The sequence below is a fragment of the Salvelinus fontinalis genome, chromosome 26, assembly GCF_029448725.1.
Source record: "Salvelinus fontinalis isolate EN_2023a chromosome 26, ASM2944872v1, whole genome shotgun sequence".
Lineage (NCBI taxonomy): Eukaryota > Metazoa > Chordata > Actinopteri > Salmoniformes > Salmonidae > Salvelinus > Salvelinus fontinalis.
Window position 1 is genome coordinate 16,387,749 of NC_074690.1, and position 16,170 is coordinate 16,403,918.

General features: G+C 40.7%; 3 protein-coding genes across 5 annotated transcripts in view; 2 read left to right on the plus strand and 1 right to left on the minus strand.

Moving 5' to 3' along the window:
• Positions 1-8,699, plus strand: part of LOC129823740 (SH3-containing GRB2-like protein 3-interacting protein 1) — a 90,597-nt gene extending 81,898 nt beyond the window's left edge. Inside the window, exons 23-27 of the mRNA XM_055882698.1 lie at positions 59-191; positions 3,819-4,030; positions 4,170-4,234; positions 5,693-5,857; positions 6,121-8,699. Of these exons, the coding sequence (XP_055738673.1) occupies positions 59-191; positions 3,819-4,030; positions 4,170-4,234; positions 5,693-5,857; positions 6,121-6,143 (598 nt within the window). The 3' untranslated portion in view covers positions 6,144-8,699. The remainder of the gene's footprint in view (positions 1-58; positions 192-3,818; positions 4,031-4,169; positions 4,235-5,692; positions 5,858-6,120) is intronic.
• Positions 8,700-8,819: 120 nt separating this feature from the next.
• Positions 8,820-13,095, plus strand: dynlt5 (dynein light chain Tctex-type family member 5). 3 transcript variants are annotated; one of them, XM_055882695.1, is made up of 5 exons: positions 8,820-8,971; positions 10,068-10,199; positions 10,537-10,628; positions 10,960-11,084; positions 11,765-13,095. In XM_055882695.1, the coding sequence occupies exons 2-5, from the start codon at positions 10,087-10,089 to the stop codon at positions 11,966-11,968; spliced, it is 534 nt and encodes a 177-aa protein (XP_055738670.1). In that variant the 5' UTR covers positions 8,820-8,971; positions 10,068-10,086; the 3' UTR covers positions 11,969-13,095. The 3 variants fall into 3 exon arrangements, with proteins under 3 accessions (XP_055738670.1, XP_055738669.1, XP_055738671.1); XM_055882694.1 differs by having other exon boundaries at positions 8,822-8,975; XM_055882696.1 differs by lacking the exon at positions 8,820-8,971 and having other exon boundaries at positions 8,982-10,199.
• On the minus strand, positions 13,088-14,153 carry LOC129823739 (relaxin-3-like). The gene is made up of 2 exons (XM_055882697.1): positions 13,757-14,153; positions 13,088-13,429 (listed from the first exon to the last, which is right to left on the minus strand). The coding sequence occupies exons 1-2, from the start codon at positions 13,932-13,934 to the stop codon at positions 13,290-13,292; spliced, it is 318 nt and encodes a 105-aa protein (XP_055738672.1). The 5' UTR covers positions 13,935-14,153; the 3' UTR covers positions 13,088-13,289.
• Positions 14,154-16,170: the final 2,017 nt, after the last annotated feature.

Sequence of the window (16,170 nt, forward strand, 5' to 3'; positions counted from 1 at the left end):
ATTGTAATATTGCACCATCAGAAAACCCAAAATGCCCAAGTCATGTATTTGTTTTTAGTGACACCACCATGTCCAATGTGGACACCAAGGAATTCTGGGTAAATATGCCAAACCTGATGAGCCACCTGAGGAGAGTGGCTGACCAGAAGCCTCAAGCAACCTACTACAATGTGGACATGATCAAATATCAGGTGAGACCGTCTGCATAGTACACGTTATTACATGTAATTCCATACAGTGTATACTGTATAGTCACAATGGAATGTAATTCATACAGCGTACACTGTATAGTCACAATGGAATGTAATTCCATACAGTGTATACTGTATAGTCACAATGGAATGTAATTCATACAGCGTACACTGTATAGTCACAATGGAATGTAATTCATACAGCGTACACTGTATAGTCACAATGGAATGTAATTCATACAGCGTACGCTGTATAGTCACAATGGAATGTAATTCCATACAGTGTATGCTGTATAGTCACAATGGAATGTAATTCCATACAGTGTATACTGTATAGTCACAATGGAATGTAATTCATACAGCGTACACTGTATAGTCTCAATGGAATGTAATTCCGTACAGTGTATGCTGTATAGTCACAATGGAATGTAATTCATACAGCGTACACTGTATAGTCACAATGGAATGTAATTCCGTACAGTGAATACTGTATAGTCACAATGGCATGTAATTCCATACAGTGTATGCTGTATAGTCACAATGGAATGTAATTCCATACAGTGTACACTGTATAGTCACAATGGAATGTAATTCCATACAGTGTATACTGTATAGTCACAATGGAATGTAATTCATACAGCGTACACTGTATAGTCACAATGGAATGTAATTCCGTACAGTGTATGCTGTATAGTCACAATGGAATGTAATTCATACAGCGTACACTGTATAGTCACAATGGAATGTAATTCCGTACAGTGAATACTGTATAGTCACAATGGCATGTAATTCCATACAGTGTATGCTGTATAGTCACAATGGAATGTAATTCATACAGCGTACACTGTATAGTCACAATGGAATGTAATTCATACAGCGTACGCTGTATAGTCACAATGGAATGTAATTCCGTACAGTGTATACTGTATAGTCACAATGGAATGTAATTCATACAGCGTACACTGTATAGTCACAATGGAATGGAATTCCATACAGTGTACACTGTATAGTCACAATGGAATGTAATTCCATACAGTGTACACTGTATAGTCACAATGGAATGTAATTCCATACAGTGTACACTGTATAGTCACAATGGAATGTAATTCCGTACAGTGTATACTGTATAGTCACAATGGAATGTAATTCATACAGCGTACACTGTATAGTCACAATGGAATGGAATTCCATACAGTGTATACTGTATAGTCACAATGGAATGTAATTCCATACAGTGTACACTGTATAGTCACAATGGAATGTAATTCCATACAGTGTACACTGTATAGTCACAATGGAATGTAATTCCGTACAGTGTATACTGTATAGTCACAATGGAATGTAATTCATACAGCGTACACTGTATAGTCACAATGGAATGGAATTCCATACAGTGTATACTGTATAGTCACAATGGAATGTAATTCCGTACAGTGTATACTGTGTAGTCACAATGGAATGGAATTCCATACAGTGTACACTGTATAGTCACAATGGAATGTAATTCCATACAGTGTACACTGTATAGTCACAATGGAATGTAATTCCATACAGTGTACACTGTATAGTCACAATGGAATGTAATTCCGTACAGTGTATACTGTATAGTCACAATGGAATGTAATTCATACAGCGTACACTGTATAGTCACAATGGAATGTAATTCCATACAGTGTACACTGTATAGTCACAATGGAATGTAATTCCATACAGTGTACACTGTATAGTCACAATGGAATGTAATTCCGTACAGTGTATACTGTATAGTCACAATGGAATGTAATTCATACAGCGTACACTGTATAGTCACAATGGAATGTAATTCCATACAGTGTACACTGTATAGTCACAATGGAATGGAATTCCGTACAGTGTACGCTGTATAGTCACAATGGAATGTAATTCCATACAGCGTATACTGTATAGTCACAATGGAATGTAATTCATACAGCGTACACTGTATAGTCACAATGGAATGTAATTCATACAGCGTACACTGTATAGTCACAATGGCATGTAATTCCATACAGTGTATGCTGTATAGTCACAATGGAATGTAATTCCGTACAGCGTATACTGTATAGTCACAATGGAATGTAATTCATACAGCGTACACTGTATAGTCACAATGGAATGTAATTCCATACAGTGTACACTGTATAGTCACAATGGAATGTAATTCCGTACAGTGTATACTGTATAGTCACAATGGAATGTAATTCATACAGCGTACACTGTATAGTCACAATGGAATGTAATTCCATACAGTGTACACTGTATAGTCACAATGGAATGTAATTCCATACAGTGTACACTGTATAGTCACAATGGAATGTAATTCCGTACAGTGTATACTGTATAGTCACAATGGAATGTAATTCATACAGTGTACACTGTATAGTCACAATGGAATGGAATTCCGTACAGTGTACACTGTATAGTCACAATGGAATGGAATTCCATACAGTGTATGCTGTATAGTCACAATGGAATGTAATTCCATACAGTGTACGCTGTATAGTCACAATGGAATGGAATTCCATACAGTGTATACTGTATAGTCACAATGGAATGGAATTCCATACAGTGTATGCTGTATAGTCACAATGGAATGGAATTCCATACAATGTGTACTGTATAGTCACAATGGAATGTAATTCCATACAGTGTATGCTGTATAGTCACAATGGAATGTAATTCCATACAGTGTACACTGTATAGTCACAATGGAATGGAATTCCGTACAGTGTACGCTGTATAGTCACAATGGAATGGAATTCCGTACAGTGTACGCTGTATAGTCACAATGGAATGTAATTCCGTACAGTGTACGCTGTATAGTCACAATGGAATGTAATTCCATACAGTGTATGCTGTATAGTCACAATTGAATGTAATTCCATACAGTGTATGCTGTATAGTCACATTGGAATGTAATTCCATGCAGTGTATGCTGTATAGTCACAATGGAATGTAATTCCATAAAGTGTATGCTGTATAGTCACAATGGAATGAAATTCCATCTAGTGTATGCTGTATAGTCACAATGGAATGGAATTCCATAAAGTGTATGCTGTATAGTCACAATGGAATGAAATTCCATCTAGTGTATGCTGTATAGTCACAATGGAATGGAATTCCATAAAGTGTATGCTGTATAGTCACAATGGAATGAAATTCCATCTAGTGTATGCTGTATAGTCACAATGGAATGGAATTCCATACAGTGTATGCTGTATAGTCACAATGGAGTGTAATTCCATACAGTGTATGCTGTATAGTCACAATGGAATGTAATTCCATACAGTGTATGCTGTATAGTCACAATGGAATGTAATTCCGTACAGTGTATGCTGTATAGTCACAATGGAATGTAATTCCGTACAGTGTATGCTGTATAGTCACAATGGAATGTAATTCCATACAGTGTATGCTGTACAGTCACAATGGAATGTAATTCCATACAGTGTATACTGTATAGTCACAATGGAATGTAATTGTTAAACAAGTGCAATGAAGTGCGTGCTTACGTATGTGTGTGTGTATGCTTATGCGTGTTTACATGTGTGTATGCTTATGCGTGTTTACACGTGTGTGTGCTTATGTGTGCTTGTGTGTGTGTCTTAGGTGTCAGCTGAGGGGATCCAGTCTACTCCCCTGAACCTGGCGGTGAGTTGGCGTGGCGACACCACCAGCACGGACCTCAGAATAGACTACAAATACAACATGGAGGCCATGGCCGCAGCCCCCTCCCCCTCCCCCCTCCACAACATCCACTTCCTGGTCCCTGTGGACGGTGGCGTGGCCAAACCCCAAGCCATGATCCCCACTGCCACCTGGTGAGGATAATGAATTGCTGACTGAGATTGTTTTTAAATGTATTTAATCTTAGAATTGTACATTTACAGTGTATTTATCCAGGTTAGTATCACTGAAATAATAAAGGCAACTATAACTGTATTTTATTTTCTCTGTAAGGAACCCAGAACAGCAGAATATTCTATGGAAGATATCAAGCCTTTCCCAAAGGTCTGAAAATGGAGGTAGGTGATCTTTCTCTTCCTCTTTCACTTTTCCTGTGACTTCTTCCTCCTCTTTCTCCTCTCCTCCCTCCTCTTTCTCCTCCTCCTGTCTTCCTCCTATTTCTCCTCTCCTCCCTCCTCTTTCTCCTCTCATTCTTCTTCTTTCTTCTCATCTTCCTCCTCCCCTGTCTTCCTCTTTCTCCTGTCCTGTCTTCCTCCTCTTTCCCCTGTCCTGTCTTCCTCTTTCTCCTGTCCTGTCTTCCCCCTCTTTCTCCTCTTCCTCCTCCTCCTCCTCTCCTGTTTTACTCCTCTTTCCCCTGTCCTATCTTCCTCCTCTCCTGTCTTTCTCCTCTTCCTCCTCTCCTGTCTTCCTCCTCTTTCTCCTCTCCTGTCTTCCTCCTCTCCTGTCTTCCTCCTCTCCTGTCTTCCTCCTCTTCCTCTCCTGTCTTGCTCCTCTTTCTCCTTCTCTTCTTCCTCTTTCTCCTCTCCTTTCTTCCTCCTCTTCCTCCTCTCCTGTCTTCCTCCTCTTTCTCCTCTCCTGTCTTCCTCCTCTCCTGTCTTTCTCCTCTCCTGTCTTCCTCTTCCTCCTCTCTTGTCTTCCTCCTCTTTCCCCTGTCCTGTCTTCCTCTTTGTCCTCTCCTGTCTTCCTCCTCTTCCTCCTCTCCTGTCTTCATCCTCTTTCTCCTCTCCTGTCTTCCTCCTCTCCTGTCTTCCTCTTCTCCTGTCTTCCTCCTCTTCCTCCTCTTCCTCTCCTGTCTTGCTCCTCTTTCTCCTTCTCTTCTTCCTCTTTCTCCTCTCCTGTCTTCCTCCTCTTCCTCCTCTCCTGTCTTCCTCCTCTTTCTCCTCTCCTGTCTTCCTCCTCTCCTGTCTTTCTCCTCTCCTGTCTTCCTCTTCCTCCTCTCCTGTCTTCCTCCTTTCCTGTCTTTCTCCTCTCCTGTCTTCCTCTTCCTCCTCTCCTGTCTTCCTCCTCTCCTGTCTTCCTCCTCTCCTGTCTTCCTCCTCTCCTGTCTTTCTCCTCTCCTGTCTTTCTCCTCTCCTATCTTTCTCCTCTCCTGTCTTTCTCCTCTCCTGTCCTCCTCCTCTCCTGTCTTCCTCCTCTCCTGTCTTCCTCTTCCTCCTCTTCCTCTCCTGTCTTGCTCCTCTTTCTCCTTCTCTTCTTCCTCTTTCTCCTCTCCTGTCTTCCTCCTCTTCCTCCTCTCCTGTCTTCCTCCTTTTTCTCCTCTCCTGTCTTCCTCCTCTCCTGTCTTCCTCCTTTCCTGTCTTCCTCTTCCTCCTCTTCCTCTCCTGTCTTGCTCCTCTTTCTCCTTCTCTTCTTCATCTTTCTCCTCTCCTGTCTTCCTCCTCTTCCTCCTCTCCTGTCTTTCTCCTCTCCTGTCTTCCTTCTTTTCTTCCTCTTCCTCCTCATCATCTTTGTTATCATCTTTCTCAACTTTGTCGTCATCTTCATCAACACCATCATCATTATTCTCTCTTCTATAGGAGTGGGGGCTCTACTGGGTAGGTTCCAGTTGACAGAGGGTCCCAGTAAGCCGTCCCAGTTGGCGGTGCAGTTCACCAGTGAGGGCAGCACTCTGTCAGGCTGTGACATCCAGCTGGTGGGGACCGGCTACAGGCTCTCGCTGGTCAAAAAGAGATTTGCAGCAGGTCAGTGTCTGTGTGTGAGGGAAGCATGAAAATACTAGCCTGGTCCCAGATCGGTTTGTGCTGTCTTGCCTACTTCCATGGTCATTGTCACACGTTCTGGGATCATGGGCCCCGTTTGAAACTGAACTGAAATTGTATTGATTCTAACCCTGAATGTGACGTTGTTGCCTGACCATGAAAACAAAGCAAGACGACAACACTTTGACAATAGCAAACAGTTGGAATTCCCCTGACTGAGTACTCTGTTTGTGTCTCCGTTACAGGGAAATATCTGGCGGACAACTAGTCACCACTGTTGTAAAATGGAACCCTTTTGACTGTGAGGATGATGAGAGACTTTTTATGGATTCTTCATTCGATATAAGTTACCAACTGAGAAACGTCTGAAACCTAATGCTTGAGCAGGGAGGGGTAACTGATGACATAGCAGCAACAACAGGATGTGATGTAATACGCACTGTCCACCAGGGTTCACCAGGGTATAGCTTTATGTTTTAACACACTCAAATACAGTAGTCGCACTGTTGGAGTTTATGCAAGTAGTCACCGCTTTTTTTCGTTTTGTGCACCTTGAGGGTTGTTGAGGTCAGTTGTAAAATCTTTTGTCTGTAATGTTTTCGTTATGTGTCGGACCCCAGAAAGACTAGCTGTCGCCATTGGCGTCGGATATTGGGCATCCTAATCAATAAAACATTTAGAAATCATAATGAAAGATAATGGATTCAACACATTTACTCCCGTTTAGCAAAGTCAATTATCATTGGCAGCACATACAGTAATCCAGCCTTATTTGTGAGAAGAATTCTATGTGAATGGGTGATGGATGGAAGATGCACTGGACAGATTTATGTGAATAGATAGACACTGTTGTCGTTCATTGATAATTCAATTGATTATGACAAGAACAATTGATTATGACATAACAATTGATTATGACCAGAACTCCACATGCAGGGTTAGGATGACATTTTGATGTTTTTTATTTATTTATTGGGTTGATTCAACTGATATGGTACCAGCTGGTACTGCACCAGCACGTTGAGGCCCACAACTTGGAGTTAACGTACAGACAACGTTATTATGTATGTGGTGGTTGTGTGTTTTGCTGGGAGCAAGATTGAGCATCACCCATTCACAAAAAAATCAAGAATGATTTCATATTGTTTTCCTGATTTGTGGATGACAAAAACAAAGCAGTTGACCTTACAGGCTGAATAGCAGAGTTGCCTTGGACCAGGTTCCATTTCTTTCTGGATTCTGTTTGTCCCTTGGAGTTGTTGTGTCCAGGAGTCCTACTCAAGAATTACTGGTTGAAATGACATCATTACAACTGGTTAGGGTGACCGGTAGCTTAGCGGTTAAGAGTGTTGGGCCAGTAACCGAAAGCTCACTGTTTTGAATCCTAAGTCAACTAGGTGGAAAATCTGTCAATGTGCCCTTGAGCAAGGCACTTAACCCTAATTGCTCCTGTAAGTCGCTCTGGATAAGAGCGTCTGCTAAATGACTAAAATGTAAATGCTAGAATTACATCAATTACTGGTTAGAAGTAGGTCTTTATGAGGTCATTTCAACCAGTTTTGCCCGCTGGGAAGTATAACCGGGGGACATCAAAAAAGATGGAAAAGTGCTTCAAGAATGATTTATCTAAAATAGAATAATAATGAATATTTAACGGAAGCCCCTAATGTTGTGTTTCTTGTTTTTCCACCATGTGGAGTTAATAGATGTTTTATCATTTTCTAATAGCATTATATTGAAAATCTATTTGTAAAAAAGTGTAAATATGAAAGAAGCTTCTTCATATATCCCTTTGGACATATGGGTGATTCTGTGTTTGTCAAATCATATTTATGTTATACGGTTGGTGATAGCCTTTACAATACATTACAGAACACATTTTTGTTTTGTTTTATTTCTAATGTGGATTTCTTGTAAAATACTGACTGTCCAAATCTGCGTTACTCAAATGTTTTTTTTTTAAACCTTTTTTTACTCTACAATGCTAGTTCATTTATTTCAAGACATTTAGGATGTCCAGCAGCACACAAAAGAGTCCCCCCCCCCCCCCCCCCCTCCTAATCCAATGCTATTCTGACCTAGACTGGGTAAAGAAAACAGTAGTGAGTGTAGCGTTCAGTCTAATGTAACCAGGTTCATTCAGACCTACGTCTGTTATAGTACGTGTACTATGTGATTGTTTTTTACTGTAACTTCTAGTCAAGTTCATGTCATCGTGTTTGACCTTTCACCTGAAGATTTAAACTTTAAACCTTTGACCTTTGGCATGAATCCACAACAACATTATCACACTTCCATGATACTATTCCAGTAACGTCCTCCTATGTTTCCTCCCGACTTGCACACCAACAACAAGTAGTTTTGTGTAACTGTAATTGTTTTGCTCCTGCCCATCTCAAGGAGAAAAAATGTTTTGTGTACTATTTTCACTTTATGACAATGGTAATAGAATTAACTCACGTTGTTGTTACTTATTTCCAAAATCAGTATATTCAAAATGAGTCGCGACCAATGACAAAAGAGTGTTTTTATCTTTGACATTATCAATAACTATGGTAAATATATTTCAACTTTACTTTTTTTGTCCTGGTTGCAATATTTAATTTATTTCTTTGAGCCTAACTGGTCCTTTAAAAAGTATTCACAAATACAAATAAACGTTTTTTCTGTCAGTATTTTATTCACTGCATAGGACACTGAATATGCAAACATACCATGTACATTTCCCATCCAAAGATTTTAAGAGTAAATATATAAAAAGTTAATATAATGTAATAACTGTTTTACTTGGTAATAAAGAATGGGAGAATGTTGGAAATTAAAATGGATGTCTTTATTATTATTTTGTACATTTTCCAATGTTACAGGCGCAGATGAATATACACTACTCTTTTGGATAGTCTATTGAATGTGCATTGCGTTGTTATTGTTGTTGTCAGTTGTATTGCGCGCGCCAAACGGTACAGGGTCCTTTTAAAAACCGATGAACGCAGTCGGTGCAGGATAAGGAAACCCCTCCTCCAAAACGGACGGTTGTCAGGACAACACAATGCGCTGGATCGCTACAATGTTTCTGCTTTGACTCGTGAATTCTGAGTAGGTAAGAGTGTTGTTATTTTCAGCTGAACAGAAATGTTTCAATGTTTCTGCTTGTAGAATTTTGGAATACACAGGGTGCAACATTCTGCTGCTGTTGTGTAGCTAGGCTAAAGGGTGAAATGTTGCACTTGGGGTGTATTCATTACGGCGATTCTGTTGCAAAAAGAAATATTCTGTTCATAACGTTGTGCAACAAAACGAGAGTTTATATTGGACAAATTCGGGTAGGTCCCTCCCCGTTTCGGTTCGTTTGTTCTCCTTGCTTCCAGTTGGTTTATAACGGTGTGTTCGTAAATTCACTCTGGCTATCACCTCCGATTTCAGAGCACTCTCGTCTGAGTGTGCCAGAGCGCAGACTAATTTACGACTTTACGAACCCCTGTTGAATATAGCCGGTGTTAGTAAACGTCGGCAAAAAAGCGTAATTAATCATTGTTGCAAGCAGCACAGTTAACTGTCACCGACGCTCTGGATAACATGAAACAGCCTAACCAGCTCTGCTAGGGCAAATAAAATGGTCAGAGTGAGGTGTTCTCTCATTCGTGTCTGGAAGTAGCTCGGATCAAGCGTCCATTGTGCGCTCTGAACACCCCGAGAGAGAAACGCTCTGAAATTACAAACGGACAATATGACAACACTCCGAATTTACGAACGCCCAGAGCACACTCTGAGTGTTCTCTGGCACTCCAGATTGAATTTACGAACACACCCTTAATGGTTAGACAGTAAACGGTTTCCGTTGCAAGTCATAACGAGTACACTCCTGATCAGTTTTCGTTGAACTGAGCAAGTTTGCCCATTTTGGGAGAAACCATTTTCCAAGTAGGCACAACAGGAGCTCTGTATTGCCCTGTTCAAAGCATTCTGCATTACATACATTCTACCAGGAGACTGAATTCTCCTAATGTCTAATTTAAGCCTATAGCTACTATACTATTTACTTAGTTGGAACTGATAAATGTCTTGTATTTGTTATTATTTATCTGTTTGTGTTGACATGGTTACCATCAACCACACTATAAGATAAACAAATCATTTTAGCCTTGAATGTGCTTAGGTGCCTAATACAAAGCTTCCCCCTTATAATGATTAGCTAGACAACAGGCAGAGTAATGTCTGATTTAGCTAAAGAAAAGGCAGCTCATCTTCTGAAGAAGAGAGGTAGTGTGTCATCCCTTGGCAGCCATGATGTCAGAGCCAAGGAAACAGGGGGCAAGATCAAGGAGTGAGTACTCTTTTCAAGTTAAGCATTTAGCACAAATTATTGAAGAATCTTCTACTTCTTTTATTTATCCAGATCAATTAGTTATTCTATTTTCTCTGATGGGAGATTTTTCCTCATGATATTAAAGTTGCATTCAAATTCTTGAGGTAGAAGTTGCCCTAGCCACAGATCTAGGATCAGATCAGTAGATGCCCTACTCCCAAACCGAACATAATACAACCGTTAGTGAGATGGAAAACTATCTGACCCTCTATCCGTGGTTGAGGACAACTTCTCAAACACAGACCTTTTGATGTTCTTCCACTGTATCTGAATACGTATCGATCTTGACTTGCAGTTCTATAAGCACCGTATCCTATATCGATGAGCCTGGACACCATGACGATAACCCTCGACCCGCAGTACAGATGGAGAACACCTTCCAATTGGGTGAGGCCTTTATTTTCACCACATGTTATTAACCAGAGCTAGCCTGGTCCCAGATCTGTCTCTGTTCGGCATGACAATGACCATAGGAGTTGGCAAGATAGCACAAACAGACCTGGGATCAGGCTAAAGAGGGAGTGGTGTGGTTAGGAGTGGTTAGTTGGGCTACTATAGCCTTACATTACCATAATTCCAAGTCTTGTTCATCACTCGGTGAGGAAGCCTGGAAGCTACTTGGATTATAATTGAGTAATTCCATTGTGGTTACTCAGTAACTACATGGCATTAGTGTAACAGTGTATGAAACATTATGCCCCCCCCACCTTTTGAATAGCACCACATAGACGCTTCCCTGTTCTCACGGTCAATGACATCCTGAAGGATGTGCTCGCCAGTTACCTGCAAGAAGAGAAGTATGAAGCTGAGCTCTGTCGGCAGATGACAAAGACCATATCTGAGGTAATATTGATTGTCATTAAATAACGCCTTTGCTTATGCAGAGGAACTCATTAAATTATTCATGAGTTTTTATTTTGTTATTATTTCAGACAAGAGTGGTATCGGTACAATTTGGGGTAACTGGTAGCCTAGATGCCAGACTGCTTCTACATTCACCAACACCTATATCATTGCCCTAGCCAGATCTGCTATCTTGCCAACTCCTATGGTCATATCGTAGCAAAAGCTAAAATCGTTGCCCTACCGTTGCCCTACCATGGGGCGGCAGGTAGCCTAGTGGATAGAGCGTTGGGCCAGTAACCGAAAGGTTGCTAGATCGAATCCCCAAGCTGACAAGGTAAAACTCTGTTGTTCTGCCCCTGAACAAGCAGTTAACCCATAGGCCGTCATTGTAAATAAGAATTTGTTGTTAACTGACTTGCCTGGTAAAATGAAAAAGTTATGACAAATTGTCAGTCACCATCTTTTGGCTTCAATTTCCATGGAGTTTTTTTATTGTCATGTATGGTTGATCTTAACATAGAAATAGAAATAGCTTAATCAACAGCTCTCTGATACACCTTACGGTGTATATGGCCACAGTCATGCCACAAAACACACCCGCTTGCCAAAAAGCTGAGATTTAAATAGCTGCCAGAGTTCCTTTTTCCCTTTCAGTCTGTGACTTCCTTGTCCTGTAGGTGATCAAAGCCAGGGTGAAGGATCTGATGGTTCCTCGTTATAAGATCATTGTTCTGATCAGCATCGGACAGCTCAGTGACCAGAACATGCGCATCGGGAGCCGCTGCCTGTGGGACTCCTCCAACGATACCTTCTCCTCACACTCCTTCAAGAACAGCTCTCTCTTCGCCGTGGCCAACGTCTACGCTGTTTACTTTGAGTGAGTCATCACCCATGGTCACAGATGACTGTCTTGGACTGTGGGTACTCAAGTCCTATACAGTCTTATGTAGTCTGTCATAAGGGCTACATAACAGTGTTATAAGCATGACATAATAGATTTGATAAAAAAATCACGACTGTTGGTGTCAATTTATGACAACTGTGATGACACAAATAATGTTTCTATCAGCTAATTGGGCAGGCTTAAAGCTAGCCAACTGGCTTGTCGTGACAGTGCTAAGTCGATTGCCATAAAGTGACACCGGCTGTAATGTCATTGTCACGACAGTCTTATGTAACCCCTATGACCGAGCTTTCAAGTAAAGTGTACCAAATGACCTATGTTCTATTTCTGTATTCGTACCATAGACTGTGGGTATTCTAAAATTGTCTATCATGTGTATGATGTTCATTTGCATATCATGGAGAACGGTTGTGTGGAAGTGCTGGGAAACCTTCAAATGAAGGTCATGCCTAGAGCATTGTGGTTTTATCAAACATACGTATCAAGGAAGTATCGGAGGCAATAAGAATATAGTCTCAGGTTAAAGGAAATAAGTTCATACCATAGTCTGAATATCTTTCTGGAAATTATTCATTTTGGTTACATATGTTCTTGTCTGTGTAATAATGTACAAATACTGTATAATACAGCATTTCCTGATCATTTAAATCGCAAATAGCTTTTGCAATCACTGTGGCACATCGTCACACACTGTCTTGTCTTCTAGCATATTTTGAATATTGTTCTCAGATTTTGTAAAGAGCATGTTTTATATTTTTAAGAAACTTAGACTAAAGAAATAGTCTAAGTTTCATCCTGAGAGGCAAAGTCTGTTCAATTCTCATATAGACCTCATTCAGTGGAAATGTTATTCAACTGATGACTCATATGGGTTTTCAGTGTCGTAACTTGTTGAAATCATTTGCTGGTCTTGTCATAACTTGCTGAATAGATTATTGATTTTGTACAGTTGTCCAGTCAATGTCAGTCAATGTCTACTTGCTGAATGTAACCCATTCACTTTGGTTAGCTAAAATGGTCCATTGTACAACATGTAATGCCTCTTGTTGAATTAATAAAAGTCAGGTCAACCATAATAAAGAAATCTGAGGAGATATCACCATGGTTACAAGTCCAGTGTTTATTGCTGATAAGATCAATGAGGGAATTTCATTGAAAGTCATGATAAAAGTAAATGAAAGTAATTGGAAGTAATGATATCTTTAGCTGACATCCATTGAAGCCAACCAACTATATTGAATAAGGACTATTTTCCAACAAACATTAACGCCAAGTCGCCAACGCCTGCACATCGGACCCTAGCACATGATTGTAAGGTCACTCTTCCGACAGCCCAGTTGACAGCACACGGTGGTCAGGGCTTTGTTCAAGTCTCGTCGTCTCCGGTCCATCACAGGCTCGGCCCCCCATGGTTTCAGACCATTCTGGTCCACCCATCCTGGACAACCAGAACACCAACTGTTATCAATGTTTCAGAATATTTTCTAAACTGTTAGTGTACATACTGCAATGGGCAACCAGTGTCTGTTCTTGCTTAATTCTATGGCAAACTATTATACAACTTCACAAACATTTAGCACACATCATAGCTGCAGGTTGTATGATGATTTATCATTCAAGTTTACATTATGGCATATAGCAAAAGCCTTGAGTTATATTTCTAATCTTGTAACAGATGCTACTACTATGCCACTGATTTCCAAATAATGAGTACGACCATAGAGATACAATATCATGCAGTTCTATGTAATTCTGTAATACTGACCATTTATGTCCTCTACTGGAAACCTTCTCCACCTTGACCCTCCACAGGTGTACACCACGGCCCTCAGGAACTCCCGTCCACAGAGCCGCACAGCGCTCACAGTCGCAGCGTCCTCCATTCGAACCTCCCCTACACACAGCACACACAGCAGCAGCAGAGAGAACAACTGGGACTTCATGGTGGCTCCGTGGATCAAGATGCTGTTAGATTGTCGATTCACTACACACCGTTTCTGTCTCTCTGAAGACACCTGTGTGGTCTCCCTTTTTATATAGGCTCTCTAGTCATGCTTTCCTACAGTCTTTTCAGATGTGTCATACGTACTGTGATGGTGATGTGCCTCCTATCTGGTAATCATCATCTGCAGATGAGATTTTGTTTTTTGATAGTGGGAGACAGTTTATTGCCTTGCTCTGGTAAAGTGTTCCTTAATGAGGGTATCTTGATATAGATACAGATATAGATATCCGGCCATCGTAAAAACAGATTCAGGCAATGGCCTTCCACATAGCAACATAGTGGTATTTGTGACAATTTTCTCATCACAATGTCAACAATTCCAAGAAAGGACTTGACAGTATTTTTGGATCTCACAATATTTGGTCTGTTTTCTGAGTTACTCATGTTTGCTCCTCAATTATGGTAAATTAAATGCAGGTAATTGTAGGCAATTACCTTTTCATAGCAATAAGATACATAGGTAGAACTATAATCCCTTGAAATGATCTACCAACATAGACAGGGCTCTAACTCCTCTAGCTCCACAATGAAATAGGGTGCAGGCCAGCCTGCCAGCTTAGTGGAGTCTGCCCCTAGCACAGTCAGTGTAGTCAGCTCAACTATCCCCATTGAGACCGTGTCTGTGCCTCGACCTACGTTGGCCAAAACTAAACATGGCAGTGTTCGCCTTAGCAATCTCACTAGAATAAAGACCTCCTCCATTCCTGCCATTATTGAAAGAGATCGTGATACCTCACATCTCAAAATAGGGCTACTTAATGTTAGATCCCTCACTTCAAAGGCAGTTATAGTCAATGAACTAATCACTGATCATAATCTTGATGTGATTGGCCTGACTGAAACATGGCTTAAGCCTGATGAATTGACTGTGTTAAATGAGGCCTCACCTCCTGGTTACACTAGTGACCATATCCCCCGTGCATCCCGAAAAGGCGGAGGTGTTGCTAAAATTTACCATAGCAAATTTCAATAAAAAAAAAAATACAACGTTTTTGTCTTTTGAGCTTCTAGTCATGAAATCTATGCAGCCTACTCAATCTCTTTTTATAGCTACTGTTTACAGGCCCGAGCTCTGAAGCAAGCTTCCAGAAAATTGGAACGGAAATGGCGCCACACCAAACTGGAAGTCTTTCGACTAGCTTGGAAAGACAGTACCGTGCAGTATCGAAGAGCCCTCACTGCTGCTCGATCATCCTATTTTTCCAACTTAATTGAGGAAAATAAGAACAATCCGAAATGTATTTTTGATACTGTTGCAAAGCTAACTAAAAAGCAGCATTCCCCAAGAGAGGATGGTTTTCACTTCAGCAGTAATAAATTCATGAACTTCTTTGAGGAAAAGATCATGATCATTAGAAAGCAAATTACAGACTCCTCTTTAAATCTGCGTATTCCTCCCAAGCTCAGTTGTCCTGAGTCTGCACAACTCTGCCAGGACCTAGGATCAAGAGAGACACTCAAGTGTTTTAGTACTATATCTCTTGACACAATGATGAAAATAATCATGGCCTCTAAACCTTCAAGCTGCATATTGGACCCTATTCCAACTAAACTACTGAAAGAGCTGCTTCCTGTGCTTGGCCCTCCTATGTTGAACATAATAAACGGCTCTCTATCCACCGGATGTGGATAGAGAGCTCAAACTCACTAAAAGTGGCAGTAATAAAGCCTCTCTTGAAAAGCCAAACCTTGACCCAGAAAATATAAAAAACTATCGGCCTATATCGAATCTTCCATTCCTCTCAAACATTTTAGAAAAAGCTGTTGCGCAGCAACTCACTGCCTTCCTGAAGACAAACAATATATACGAAATGCTTCAGTCTGGTTTTAGACTCCATCATAGCACTGAGACTGCACTTGTGAAGGTGGTAAATGACCTTTTAATGGCGTCAGACCGAGGCTCTGCATCTGTCCTTGTGCTCCTAGACCTTAGTGCTGCTTTTGATACCATCGATCTGTTGAATCTGACAATTAATCTTGATGGTTGTACAGTCGTCTCAAATAAAACTGTGAAGGACCTCGGGATTACTCTGGACCCTGATCTCTCTTTTGACGAACATATCAAGACAGCTTTTTTCCATCTACATAACATTGCAAAAATCAGAAACTTTCTGTCCAAAAATGATGCAGAAAAATGAATCCATGCTTTTGTTACTTCTAGGTTAGACTACGCC

What these genes read in the sequence shown, in the direction of transcription:
- dynlt5 (XM_055882695.1), top strand. Translation starts at nt 10,087, where the DNA reads ATGTCTGATTTAGCTAAAGAAAAGGCAGCTCATCTTCTGAAGAAGAGA. An exon ending in GGAGAACACCTTCCAATTGG is followed by an intron (nt 10,629 to 10,959) that starts GTGAGGCCTTTA and finishes CCTTTTGAATAG; the next exon opens with CACCACATAGACGCTTCCCT. An exon ending in TGACAAAGACCATATCTGAG is followed by an intron (nt 11,085 to 11,764) that starts GTAATATTGATT and finishes CTTGTCCTGTAG; the next exon opens with GTGATCAAAGCCAGGGTGAA.
- LOC129823739 (XM_055882697.1), bottom strand. Translation starts at nt 13,934, where the DNA reads ATGAAGTCCCAGTTGTTCTCTCTGCTGCTGCTGTGTGTGCTGTGTGTA. An exon ending in TCCAGTAGAGGACATAAATG is followed by an intron (nt 13,430 to 13,756) that starts GTCAGTATTACA and finishes CTGGTTGTCCAG; the next exon opens with GATGGGTGGACCAGAATGGT.